The sequence below is a fragment of the Chionomys nivalis genome, chromosome 4, assembly GCF_950005125.1.
Source record: "Chionomys nivalis chromosome 4, mChiNiv1.1, whole genome shotgun sequence".
NCBI classification, from domain to species: Eukaryota; Metazoa; Chordata; class Mammalia; order Rodentia; family Cricetidae; genus Chionomys; species Chionomys nivalis.
The window spans coordinates 59,764,694-59,779,152 of NC_080089.1; the positions used below are offsets into that span (position 1 = coordinate 59,764,694).

General features: G+C 41.3%; 1 protein-coding gene across 12 annotated transcripts in view; it reads right to left on the minus strand.

Moving 5' to 3' along the window:
* Lrrc49 (leucine rich repeat containing 49) overlaps positions 1-14,459 on the minus strand; it is a 110,936-nt gene that overhangs the window by 9,210 nt on the left and 87,267 nt on the right. For all 12 annotated transcript variants that reach the window (XM_057766919.1, XM_057766917.1, XM_057766924.1 and 9 more), the window contains 3 exons: positions 8,096-8,333; positions 6,839-7,024; positions 3,531-3,640 (listed from right to left, as the gene is read on the minus strand). In XM_057766919.1, the coding sequence (XP_057622902.1) occupies positions 3,531-3,640; positions 6,839-7,024; positions 8,096-8,333 (534 nt within the window). The remainder of the gene's footprint in view (positions 1-3,530; positions 3,641-6,838; positions 7,025-8,095; positions 8,334-14,459) is intronic.

Below are 14,459 nucleotides of genomic sequence, written 5' to 3' on the forward strand. Positions count from 1 at the left end.
AGTTTAAATACTTAAAGTACAGTATGACACACAGCACAAAAATGCTGGAACAGGACCCACTACTTTGTATACTAACCTAAAAATCAGTAAGAAAATAGAGGACTTCCAAAATACTTTAGAAAAATGAGAATATTTTAAAAAGAGCAATAAAAATAGAACAAAAACTAAAAAAGAATTCAAGCAGCACACACACACATATGCAATTAAAAAATCTTTATACTTTGCATGCTTTTGGCCCGTTTTTCCATTCAACACTTACAGATAATTGATCTTTTAGAAAACAACAAACAAAACCCCAAAAAACTAAAAACAAATATTTAAAAAGTATCCAGATTATTTCTGAACTATATACCCTATTTCTCAAAAATTGGAACCTGCCACACAACTGTCCTATGCTTGATGCTTCCTGTTCTGGAACATCACTACCTGCTCTAGTTCCATTTCTTTGCTCTGACAGACACCATGGCCAAAAGCATCTTTGGGGAGGAAAGGGTTTATTTGGCTTACACACCCAGGTCTCAATCTGAGGCCAGTTTGGACATGAATGATGTGGGATTCCCCTCTATATGCTGTGGTTACCATTAATGAATAAAGCAACTACTTTGGACCTATAGCAGGGCAGAACTTAGGTGGTGGTGGGAGAACTAAACTGAATGCTGGGAGAAAGGAGGTGGAGTCAGGAGAAGTCATATAGTACTACCAGACTATATGGCCTTTATGGTCTGCACAGCCTTTATGGTGATACATAGATTAATAAAAATGGATTAAATTAAGATGTAAGAGTTAGCTAATAAGAAGCTAGAGTTGATGGACCAAGCAGCGATTTAATTAATACAGTTTCAGTGGGATTATTTTAGGGATGGACAGCTGGGAACCAACAAACAAGCAGCCTCCTCCAACACATGAACTTAAGACATGAACCCTGGAAACAGGAACCATGGAAGAACAACACTAAATGGTTTGTTCTCTAGCTTGGCTAGCTTTCTTGTATGCATGGTGACCTTCTTATATCAATCATCAGTCTAGGCAATCTCTCACAGACATGGCCACAGGTCAGTCTGATTCAGGCATCTCTTCAATTGAGGGTCGTTCTTCCAAAGTGATTCTAGGTTGTATGGAATCAAAGATAAACAATAGGACACACCCACTGTTTCATATAGGAACTGCTAATCATTTTTGGAGTTACAAGTAGTTGGTTTTGTTCTACTAATGGACATTCACTATTTTGTTACAGACACAGTTTGTGATGGATACCCTTGGACATATATTCATGTTCATGTAATATAATGTTTAGAAAGAATTCTGCTCGGTGAAAAGCTTTAGTCAACAGGCATGGCCACTGAAAACACGTTAGGTAGCAGTGAGTTGCTATGAAAAGAACTACAGCACTGGCCACCACTGCTTAGCACATCGGACCCACATGACTACAGAGCGTAAGCTACACCCACAAAGGTAGTTCATTATTTTAAAACTTGCATGGCTATAGCATTGAATGAAGTCAAATGGGCTCTTTTTAAAAAAAAATTTATTCCCAGCACTCGGGAGGCAGAGGCAGGCGGATCTCTGTGAGTTCAAGGCCAGCCTGGTCTACAAGAGCTAGTTCCAGGACAGGAACCAAAAGCTACGGAGAAACCCTGTCTCGAAAAATCAAAAAAAAATTATTTTTATTTTAAAGTCTCCTATATTTTATATTTTGGTAACTTCATTATCTGGGTTTTTGTTATTTTCTCACTGCACCAAGGTAAGTTCTTGGCTATCTCAATTCCTTAGCAACACAGCCTCCTCAGCTCCCCTGACTCCCTGGGCCAGCCATGCCATGCTGACTATGTGCTCCTGTTGTTACCACAGAGCTGCACCTCTGTGCTCCTAACTCACTGCATCTCATTAACTTCAGCCTGTAGAATCCTGATCGGAGACAATGACCTGTATGAATACGGCTTTAAATACACAGAGATTTTCTGTGAGTTGAAGATTTACTCAGTCTCTACAAACATTCCATACACATTTGGATACTTTTTCACCATCTGACTTTGGCCTAAGATTCTGGGAACAATGTTTGAAATATATTTATTTGTTAAATTATTTAAAAATCCATCCTATTTTCTTATTTTAATTTATTTGATCTAATTTATGAGGACCTTTTGTTTTCAAGTAATTAAATTTTCTTAATACAAAACATAAATATTTATTCAGAAGAGTATAATTTTCACTGATTTCTATATAAACTATCACTTCTTAATTCAATACCTCCTCCTCAGGATTTTTGTACACCCCTCAAGTATTTTCGTATATTTATATGGGGGGGGGGAGATGTGTGTGTATGTGTGTGCGTGTGTGTACCTGAGTGCATTTGTGTGTGTGTGCATGTGTATGCGTGCGTTGTGTGTGTGAGTGTGTGTGTTGTATGTGTAGGCCAGAAGTTGACATCTGGATGTCTTCCTCAGTTGCTTCTTCATCTTATGTTGAGACAGGCTCTCTGGAGGTTGCCCTTGCAGATGAACGGCGAGCTCCTACTCTGCCTGCTTCTGTTCCTTGACTCTGGGGTTGAACATGTGCTGCCATACCCAGCTCTTTCATGGGTCCTGGGGATCTGAGCCAGGCCCTCAAGGTTGTTCAGCAAACACTTTACCCTCAGGATGCTTTTACATCACAACAGTTCAGTGGGTTGTAGATGGGATTTACATTGATCAATAAAATGTGCTTGAGTAAGATTTGAATTCATAACCAAACTGTTCTGTTTATAATTCCTTTTTAAAAAATGATCTCTTTCTCCATATTTTAAACCTAAAAACCCCCTACTTATTCCCAAAGAAGTATACTAAACAGGAAGCCCTTTCCAGTGTTCTTAAACATAGCTAGTCTCTACCTCAGCCTTCTTGCTACACCCAAAGAATCATATTTTAATTGTTTATGTGCACTTTAGCTATTATTAGACTACAACCACATATTAGATTATAACCACAGGAGAAAAAGGACTCAGTTTAAATAGGGCCAGGGACAAGCTAAGCCTGGGCTGCATTGTCTGCATGACACACAGTGCACAGTTAAGAGACATTTCTAGTGCACAGCTGAGGGCATTTCTAGTGCACAGCTGAGGGCATTTCTAGTGCACAGCTGAGGGCATTTCTAGTGCACAGCTGAGAGCATTTCTAGTGCACAGCTGAGGGCATTTCTAGTGCACAGCTGAGGGCATTTCTAGTGCACAGCTGAGAGCATTTCTAGTGCACAGCTGAGGGCATTTCTAGTGCACAGCTGAGGGCATTTCTAGTGCACAGCTGAGGGCATTTCTAGTGCACAGCTGAGAGCATTTCTAGTGCACAGATGAGAGCATTTCTAGTGCACAGTTAAGAGACATTTCTAGTGCACAGCTGAGAGTATTTCTAGTGCACAGCTGAGGGCATTTCTAGTGCACAGATGAGGGCATTTCTAGTGCACAGCTGAGGGCATTTCTAGTGCACAGCTGAGAGCATTTCTAGTGCACAGCTGAGAGGCATTTCTAGTGCAAGTACAATCTAAAAATTCGGGCTTACCTGGCATCACCCAGAATTGAGATCATGCGGTACTGAGGCAACTCGGAAGATGCCACATGGGCCAGGATTCCAAAGAGCCGCTCAGCCATTATCATATCATTTTGTGTCACCTGAGAAGAAATGGCAGAGAAGGGTCAACAATGACATTGCTTCTTAGCTTCGAATAACAAACACAGTTCCAAAGAAATGTCTGGATTCCACGTTTTCTTTTAGCACAGGAAAAGACCCTTCCCTGGGCTCTAGAAGAGTCTTCACTGAGATTCTGCTTTTTCCTGAGTCCAGTTACAAAGGAGAAGCTCAAATGTGACTCCCGGAAGCTGACTCGGGGCTGATCAGTCAGTTCTGAAATTGGAACTCATGATTCTTGAGGACTGTGCTTAAGGTACCTTAAATCCTTACAGGATGTTTTTCTTTTTCTTTATTCATGTTTGTGTATGTGTGGTATGCATGCATGTATGTATGCATGTTTGCAGGTGTGTGAGCACCTGTGTATGTGGCTGCATGTGCACGTGCGTGTGTGCATACGTGCATGCGCCTCTGGAGGTCCAAGGCTGATGTCAGTAATACATTACATTTTGAGGCAGGGTCTCAGTCAAACCCAGAGTTCACTGACACACACACTCTCCCAGCCATATTACTCAGGATCCCACCTCTGCCTCTGAGACTGGAATAACAGATGGTATTTATGTGGATTCTGGGAATCCAAACTCGAATCTTCTTGTTTGGTTAGCAAGCACTCTAACAGCTGAGCCATTTCCCTGTTCTCTTAAAGAATATTTTTAATTCTATTATCATGACATTAAAGATACAGATTTTAAAAAGTTAATATAAAACAGGGTAGCCTGCATTTCCAATACAGTTGGTTTTCCTACACAGTGTAATTTGATTTACCAACCAGGACCATGCTGTCTCCTTGAACTACTTGGCAACATTTGGTCTGGTTAGGAGTGATACTGACATCTAGTGCACAGAGCCAGGGATGCTGCTAAGTGTTTTAAACGCAAAAGAGAATTGCCACAATGGTTATCTGTGCCAGTGTGAGCAGAGCAGCGTTGAGAAAACCCTTGTCTTTCTGTAAGCAGTTTTAGATTTAAAAACAAAACAAAAAAGCAACCAAGAGGCCTCCATCTACTTATTTGTTCGAGAGAGTGTATGTGTGCGGTGTAGGTGTGTGTGTTCACGTGTGTAGATGTACGCTCACTAATGCATGCACACATAGAGGACAGGGGTTGATGTCGAGTGTCTCCCGTGCCGCTCTCAATCTGCTGTCTATGAGACAGGCTCTCATTCAGCCTGGAGCTTGCACTCTCAGGCAGACAGGTTGGCCAGGAAGCCTCCAAACCTTCCCTTCTGTCTTACCCAGCTCTAGGGTTCCAGATATGTGCTGCCAGGCCTAGCTCTTACATGGGTTTGGAGGATCTACAGCCAGGTTCTCATCCTTTTCAGACTGAACCATCTCTGCAATGTCCCGTGCCTTTTGGCACCATAAGACCATAAGATAGGGTTTCTCAGCAAACTGCCTGTTCCAGCCTCTCCAGTGTTGGAAGAGCAGGTGTGTGTGTGTGTGTGTGTGTGTACTTGTGATGATATATGACAGAAGCATCTTCTGACGATACCCCACAGTTCACATACGATTCATACACACTGTATTTACATCTGTGTAGACTAGTTCTTCCCTATCCTGGACGTTCGCGATTAGGGATGCAGCTCCTTGAAGCCTTCCTTTAGCTGACAACTAAGTTCTCTGGTCCAACACAGTCACCTAGTGGCCAACACAGGCCACTGCTCCATCTTCTCGATGCTCATCATTCAATTCTACCTCTAGCCCCACCACTCTGCTACAGAAGGGGAGGTATAAATGTAGCATATATGGTAGAAGATGGCAAGACTGCGGGGGCAGGCAAATTCTTTAGGGTTTTAATAAAATATCAAACAACCATGGCACTGAGAGTTTCTAAAAGCTATACTAGAACATAGCATTGGTTCTGTTTAACCCCCTGTACAATTACAGTACTTCTTAGGGTATTGTAATTGCATAGTAACGCACATCAGCAGCTGGGTAAATCACTACTTACAGCTAATCAGCACACCCAGTTAGCCATTAATGAGGAAGAAGCCTTCGCCCACATTCCAAAGAACCTGCGTATTGTATTTCCAGACTAATTCTGAAAACCCTCTAGCTAATTACCAGACCCTACCAGAGCTACAAGTTCTGTCCCATGCAGTTCTGAAGGGCACACAAGTCTGCATTAGACTCCCGCAAACCAGCAGGGGGACTGTCAGTCATCTGAAGGTTCCAGGCTTTCCTGGTACTTTAACAGAAGGTTGACACCAAGGCCCTGGGCCTATTATGGTTGAGGTATGGTATGGCTGCTTTTGACGCTGACCTGCAGATCTCCACGCTACCAACAATATGCTGGGTTTTAGCAGGTCTAGCCAGAGGGAGCTGTGGGGTCCTAGTTGGGAAGCAATACTAAGCCAGCAAAGCTGACTACAGTTCATCTTAATAGGAGACTTCGGAACTTCAGTGAGCACCACAAGGAGACTAACAACAGTTTGAAGATGGCTTCCCTTTGTAAGGTTATTTAGCTTCAATAGCAATAGAAGCATAGTTTCCTCTCCTCTGCCCCAAATTAATATCTAAAGAGAGAACACAGTCTTTGAGTAGCTGGGGGATTAGCCTTGGGACAAACTCAGAAAAACCAATCTAAAAATAGCTTTCCATTAATAATTTTCCAGTTCTTCAGCTCAGACCTGTGTTATCCCACACCACGCTACAGCAGCCATGACAACTATTAATAGAGCAGCCCAGATGTGAGCTGAAGTTTCTCTTTCTACTTTATTCCTCGCTTCTTTATTAGTGGATACTAGCTTGATTCTCATCCTCCTTTGTATGCCGTAGTCTGCAGAGCATTTTGAAAGATAAAAGTTTGCCTTACCTACAAAAGTAGCAATTTTTTCCTTTTGAAAATGTCATTTTCTTTCAAAGTTTTATTTCTCTGAATGCTCACAAACATCAGGAAAAGTAGTTACTATTCACCAGGAGAAAAAAAAACATCTGTTCACTGTGTCAGATGCAGTGCTCATGAGCATGAGTGTGAGTGTGTGAGTGTGCAGTGTATATGCATATGTGTGCATGTGTGCACACAGGTTGCCTGTGTATGTTTTTTTTCTTTTTAATACTCTGAACGCTGTGATTTTATTTTAAGAAACAGTGTTTCTGCACAGTTAATCACATATCACAATTAATTTCCATCCAGGGCTGTCAAGTGGAAGCTCATTCTGCAGTCTGTTTTGCTTCTGCTTACCTCTGTTCCATTTATTTTCTGCATGCCGAAGTGGCTGAGCCTAAACAGCACGTAGTATTTCCAGAGTGTAAAGTTGACCACTGGGTTTCCCTGAGGATCAATTGTCAACTGGTCAACCCGACGAAGTTGTGCTAGGGCATTGAACTGCTGCAGCATTACGAGATTGGTCTCCTTGAATTTAAGGTGCTGCAATAGCAAACGAAACACAATGTCTTTGCTTGGGATTTAAACACCTTAAATACCAACATCAACATGTTGCAGACCATTTCCCATTGAACTCTGTAAGTTTCAGGCTTAGTAAATATATTTTCAGTCACATTAAACCAATGGAATGCTCTAAGTTCATTTAACTTCAATGTGCCTAATCCATCAACCATTGATGGCATCTATCCAAAATTTCTGCAAGGGACATCCTCAACAACCAGGATCTCTTAGAGTTATCTAAATACTAAATAATCCAGACTCTTTTAGGATTTACCTATTCTACACATTTTTCATTAACATTAATGTATAAAGGAAGGACTGGAACATTTCAGAAATGTCCAAGGACTCACCGTGGTCCTGAGGACTAGCATCGGCAATACTCTGTCTTTCTGAAAACCATGTGAGTCACTTAAATTGGCAAAGCAGAAGCAAAGTACTAAAACAGAAACACTAAAGCAAATGGTCTATTTGCAAACACCTGCCTCTATTGCTACCTATCTTCTTTGGGGATGGTGGAGAAGGAAAACACATAGACCATAAAAGGACGGCTAGAGAAACTCACTGTGGGAAAAGCTCAAGAGGAAGCTCCCTGTACATGACTATTTCCTAGCGCAGTCCCAGGGCCACGGAAGCTGAGTCAGCAGCCTGAGATTTTTCTGTGCTGTCAGAGGACTACCAACAGATCATGTAATGAATATACATATTCCAAACATACCAGTTTCAGATCATGTAATGAACATACATGTCCCGTTCATTCCAGTTTCAATGCCTGAATACATGCTATAGGACTGCATGGCCTTCTTTGTAAAATTGAAATAGATAATGCTCATAAAATTCCATTGGTCTTTTCTACTGCATCAGGGATTGTTTTTAGAGATACAGTTTCTAATATTAACACAAACCTGCAAGGGTATTTATGGAACTAATTTAAATTCCAGTGTCAGAGATCAGCACATAAAAATCTACAGAAACTGAAGCTGAATCAGGCTTTGGCCTGAGCACACAAGGCACAGTGAAGAACAATTCAAAGAACTTCCAAAGGAAAGCGTTTACCAGAGAATTTGGAAACTTCATCTTCAGTTTGGGAAGCACTTGGACAATTTCATCAAACTCGATGAATGTGAAAGAGACGGTGGTGACCATGCTGGCTGTTTGAACACTCCAGTTCCGATCCAGGCATTCCAGTGCCCCTGAGCCGTACAGGGAAAGGGTTTCCCCTTCTATCTCCACCAAGTGTGTTTCTGTGACCGACAAGCCTTGTAACGCACTGCTGAGCCCTGGGTCTAGAGACCTGCAAAAGTCTTTTTTTAAGTAAAGTTTTGAGCATGCAAAGGAAATAAATAACAGGTAGGACAGCATGGTAGAAAGTACTCTACAGTTTAATATTGATCACCTCCATTTCTGCAGTTCAATCCAGAGCACCACAGATTAATTTTTTTAGTTTTCTAAAATTAGCCTGCAAAGTAACAGGCTTGATTACTTGATTAGCATTTTCCATTTCACTGTTGTTGAGCCTCCTTCCCCCACCACATCCATCTCCTGCTGGCCCCATTCCTCCCCACACAGCCTCCCTCATGTTTTCATGTTTATGTATCCTTAGATTAATTTACTAGGTTATCTGAAAGATTAGCATTAACATCCAATCATGTATTTTAGCTGAAAATAAGAAAATTATTAATAACCCACCCCCAAGTCCAGATTACTCATCATATTAATGAAAGATAATAATTTCATATACCTTAAATATGTCACTGAGATCTTCTTATATTAATATAAATATACTTTTCAAATTTATAAATCTAGCTAAATAAATACATTTTATAATATATTTCCATAAGACATTGTAAAATACTATTTATAAAATACAATATAAAATGTTTGCAAAATGTATAATATTAAACTATTTTCTGCCTTAGTTACTGAGTTAAGTGAGCAATACTGACTCTGTTTTTGAATGGTCTGATGCCCTAAAAAACTATCATCAACATATAGTTCAGTTGTAATTAATAAAAATCAATCAAGTCTTCCTTCCTAAATTGAAACAAGAGTGGTAAAAACAAATTATGCTTTAGACACAATATCATATTGGATACTCTACAGATAGGGTCATTTGTGTTATTCCCAAAACAGGAACCATGCTACTATAAAAGCCGACCTGAGTGGCATGTGGAGAATCAATAAAGCTCCTTGATCCAGTTCAAAATTTTTGCTCTGTAAATAGAAATGTAACCTTATGGTTCTGCTCCAGTTCAAAACTTGGACAGCACTTGACTTTTGCTCCATGCGTTTTCACTGAGGGTTTATTCTCTGCCCTTGTCTGTTCCCTGAACAGTAAGTTGGGACTTGGGTACCTATCCAGGGCTTCATGCCTCAGAGTAATCATAATTACACATTAGCAATTTTGTTTCCTCCTCCACATAGTGAGTTCATGAAGCTAAAGAGCATATTCTTCTCATCTGGAGACTCTCAGGTCCACTAATGGGATTTTTACAACATATTAATCAATTATGAAAGATCTTCAATGGTTTTTAAATGCTAGGGTTAAACAGTAAGCCTGACAGATGATTATCCCATTGATTTATTAGATTTATTTCACAGGTACCAGTGAACTGTTTGTTACACAACTGTCTATTCATTAACAAATTAGCTAACGACATTTGTGATTCAAAGTGAATATGCAACTAAGAAAATATACACAATTACTTTTAATGCAATCCTTAATTTATATCAAAGTATTAAGAGGGGCAATGATCAAACACCCCATGAGTAGTGGTGTGGACTAGCTTAGTATTAGAAAGGTAAAGGCCAATAACGGGACAGAATTAGAAAAGAATTACTTCCATCTATTGTGCTTTGCAAGCTGAGCAGAATGATTCCTGCTGACACAGGACAGAGGACAGCAGTCAGCATTGATGCACTGAAAGGGAGAAGTATGGATGGCACACACACTCACAGCAACAGCACCGATAGCGGTGCACTGCTCACTGCTCAGAGCTTCTTGTGTGCATCGATCCTGCTGCATGGACCACAGTGGAACCAACATCTAGCAGAGTTCAGTAAATATCTCTTGAATTAATAAACCATGAACTCTTTCAGGGGTATCTGTTAAATCTCTATAGGGCGCTGTAGAATGGGCAGACAGAATGAAGGACATGGACACACAGCAGGCGCTAACAAGGCTAGTCAGGGAAGACAAAGACATGCAGTCAGAGAAGCTGAAGGAAAAAATGTCATTTGATGTGGTGGTGCCTCATGGCCACAGCAGCCAGAAAAGTGTAGGCTTAATGTCAATTCAGTTGAGAATTAGCTAGATACCAACGTGATGAGCAAACCCACGGGGACGTGATCTTGTCCCATATCACATTTTTAGGAGTGGTTTAACTTTTCTTCTGCCATGTGAGTAAAAGATTAGGAATAAGGCAGAGTGGTGGTGGCTCAAGCCTTTAATCCCAGCACTCAGGAGGCAGAGGCAGGCGGATCTCTCAGAGTTTGAGGCCAGCCTGTTCTACAGAGTGAATTCTAGGACAGACAGGGATACACAGAGAAACCCTGTCTCAAAAAATCAAAAAAATAGGAATATAAACTCTAAAGCAAAAAGTCTGTGAGTATAAGGCTATTATTTTGTGTACACTTTTGGCAAGCATGCTGTTGGGAAAAAAAAAGTGAAAAACTAAATGAGCCTACAGTTAGGATGCTCTAAGATAGTCAGGAAGCCAAAGGGAGCTCCAGCTGCTGCAGACCTCATGAAACACGTGGCTGCTGGGCTGTTGCCAGCCGTGGCCTTCCCCAGAAGACACAGAGCAGCTGTTCCCCGGGACGTGCAAGGCCAAGCCAGTTAATGATGAGGCTGCTGGGTTGGCCTCACCTCAGGCCACTGCTTACTAATTTGCTTCCCTAACAAGGCATGCTCAATTTCCATAAAAAAAGCACACTGAACAATGTTTATATGCTGGAGAGTATCCTTGCATGAATGATAGAGGTATGTCCCATCCTTTTTACTTAGAGACATGATACGCACATATCAGTTTATTTATTCACTCATCAAACACCTCCCAGAAGGCTGCTATCTACAAAGTTCTGTGCTAAATCTTCCGGCACAGGTGACTAACTCATCTGTATTGATAAGGACAGTTAGTTGTGAGCACATACACCTTTTCGTTTTGATATATCAAGACTATTGCGTGTAAAGCCAAATTATGGAGCTATACTTCCCCAGACACCATGGCTGTAATCCTAACAAGCAAGCCATATAATTTCTAAACTGAAATGACCTCATTATGTCATTGAACTAATCAGTAGGATTTTGCAGAGAGCTTATTATGTGTGTGCCATACTGTGCTAGGCATTGGAGATATACAAAGAAATCAAGATATACCTGCCCTCAAATATTTTCCAGTCTGGATAGGGGATTTAAAAGAAGGTATGCACGGACATTAAGTATGATGTGCTAATTGTCACAGAGTGGGTATTTCAACCTTATGCTATGGAAACAGAAAAATGAATGACAAATCCCTGTAGGGGGAGAAGCTGGGTCTCAAAAAGAAGCAGCCTTTAAACTGACCCTTGGATGGCCTTTGGCTAAGCCTCCTGACCTGCCACTCTGTCAAGAAGACTCTGGGTTTTGGAGTTTGAGGTTCCTGGTCTATAAATGGTGATTTCATATCACCATGTTTTCAGAGGTGCTGTGAAAACCAGAAATAATAAAGGCATAAAACCATGCCTTGAAGTTACTTCAATCATTTGTGATCATTATCAATGAAGGACAACATATCACTAGGTATTTAGGATACGATAAAAGGGGAATTAATGGCTAATTGGCCATAGAAAATGAGGGGGAAGAAAGAAGTAGGTATGCCTTCAACTTCTCGGGAGTGACTGGGCCCAGCCAGCTTCCTGCCCGTATTCAGCCTGAACCTGCACCATGAGGAAGTCAGGATTCTTCCTACCCGTATTCAGCCTGAACCTGCACCAAGGAAGTCAGGATTCTTCTGTGGGGGCTCCACGATTTTCAGGCTTGATTTCATATAAAGCTTACTGCTGTGTTCTCCAACTCAAAGATGAATAAGTGGCAGCAGGCGGGAGGATCTCCAATGTGAACTACCTTCAAGTTCTCTTTATTGGTTAATGTCAACTCCAAGTACTATCTATTCAACCAGCTCTTTCTGACACAACCAGGAAACATCCTGTGTCTCCTCAATTACTGGAGCAACCTAGGGAAAGGTGGTGGTGAGGGGTGTTGTTGACTTGATGCAGTAAAGTGTCAAATTCTTAAGAGCCAGGCCAACTGCAGTCCACACAGATGCCAACAAAAAGACACTATTCCAGGGGCCTGAACACTTTTTTCTTTCCTGCCTTCAGGCTTCTTAGAAACAGGCCAGAACAGGAATGCTTCACGTCTTTCCGATGATTTTTTTCCCACCGAGTAGGTGGTGCTGAGTCCTACAATAACTCATTTTATGAATTTTCTATTACAACATTCATGCGTGTGGAAATTCATTTTACGCATTATATTTTATTATAATAGTGTTGGCTAAAAGGCCAGTGTTCATAGACAGGAAATGACCAAAAACAAGCCAGCCTCAGTGCATGCATCCAACGTAAGCAAAGGAAAGCTTCCACTAGTATTCTGCCATTTCTGCTGGGCAAAGGCCTCTGCGGCATGTCATTTACTGTGGCATGTCATTTACTGCGGAGCTGTCCCGAGTTCAGGGAGCAGTAAAATCGTTAATGGGATATAACAAGGTGTTAAAGAATTTCCTTCCTTTATATGCCTATAATGTTTTCATGGACACTTGCTCTTAGGCATTTGGTTATATGCCCATAGGTCAGAGGTCATGAACACGGCAACACAAGAATGACTTATCTTTTTAGCATTATGAAATATTAAGGACTATCGATGATGGCTTAAAGTAGAAAACCACCTGTAGCATTTAAACACAAGTTGAAACACTACAGAAAAGACTCTGTAGCTCTCTACACTAGCCTAACACCTTTAGGAAGAATGGCTTGCATCACTGTCCAAAGGCAAATGTTAGTTTATTTTAAAGATTAATAAAGAAATAGTAATACAATTGTTAGCATTTATAATGCTTTACCCTGTACTCTTGAGCAAAACAGCAGATAGGAATGAGCCCACATGTCTAAATCCCTTGCTTTCAAGGTGCCATTCAGGAATGTAAACTGACTAAATAGGTATAAAGTCCCATGAGCTCGATAAGGAAAGACCGTTGGCAGCAGGGAGCCCAGCCAGCTTCTGGAGGCTGGACAGCGAAGGCCGTCCAGTGCTGAGGAAGGAACAAACTATGCACTGCGAATAAGATGGCAGCCACTCAGCTGAGAGAGCCCCTCAGGGATGAATAGAACGGGAGCGAGAAAGGAGATGACCCAGGGCAGTAACTGAAGCTCTGGAGGACTAGACTTGGGGACCAAGCTCGGTGGCAGAGCTCTCACTGAGAACAGTGATGCCTCGGGTTAGTCCCTAGCATTGAGTGAGGCAGAAAGAAACCCCCACCTACTCCCATTGCTAAGAAAACATGCACATAGATCCCAGTGGGGAAAGGAACGAGTATTCTGAATGGAACACTAGAGTAAGTGGTCGTTCCTATAGAAGGAAATGAAAACCCAGCCCTCACCTCAGGCAAATCAATGTGAGGTATAACCAAGGCTGATGAAGACCAAAATTTAAACTTTTATGAAACAAAATGGGGACAATATTTTTAGAATTTCTTTCTTATGCAACATCTAAATGGAAAATCCATAAAGGAAAAGAAATACATTTCAGTGTCCTCATCTATAAATGGCCTTTAAAGCCACTGCCATGCACAAGTTTCCCCAGCTAGACAGTGGAGGAGGAGAAGAAATCACAGAGTAAGAGCTGGGAAATTCTACCTCTAAAGAGGCTGAAAGGATAGAAAAGAAATTAGAGAAACAGAAGAGGATATGAGAACAAAATATAACACCAGGAAGAAGTCACAGCCTACGATGACACAGTAGAGAGTACAAAGGCAGTGACAAGACTGGATTAGGCACAGGGACAGTGGACTTCAGGAAGTGTAGCTCTATTCAAGAGAGAAACTTGACTAGTTACAGGTTCATTCCTTTCAACTTTAAAAACTGTGCAACATGAAATCACAGATTAAAAAGAATTTGTGCAAGAAGAGAACACTCAGATATGAAGCAAACCACAATGTGGCAAGGTCTGGACAGCTCGGAGGTGTGATGAGAAGAGGGTGTCTACTCTCTGAATGACACGGAGACCAGAGTGCCAGCACATAGCTTAACTCCGGAGCCAAGAAATATAGATCCCATAGAAACTCAGATCTACTAAGCAGTTGTCAAGGCTTAAATGCTTAGGAGAGCTGTTAAGGCTTAAATGCTATCAGCTGACCAAGCTTTAGCTTGCAGAATGGATGTAAAT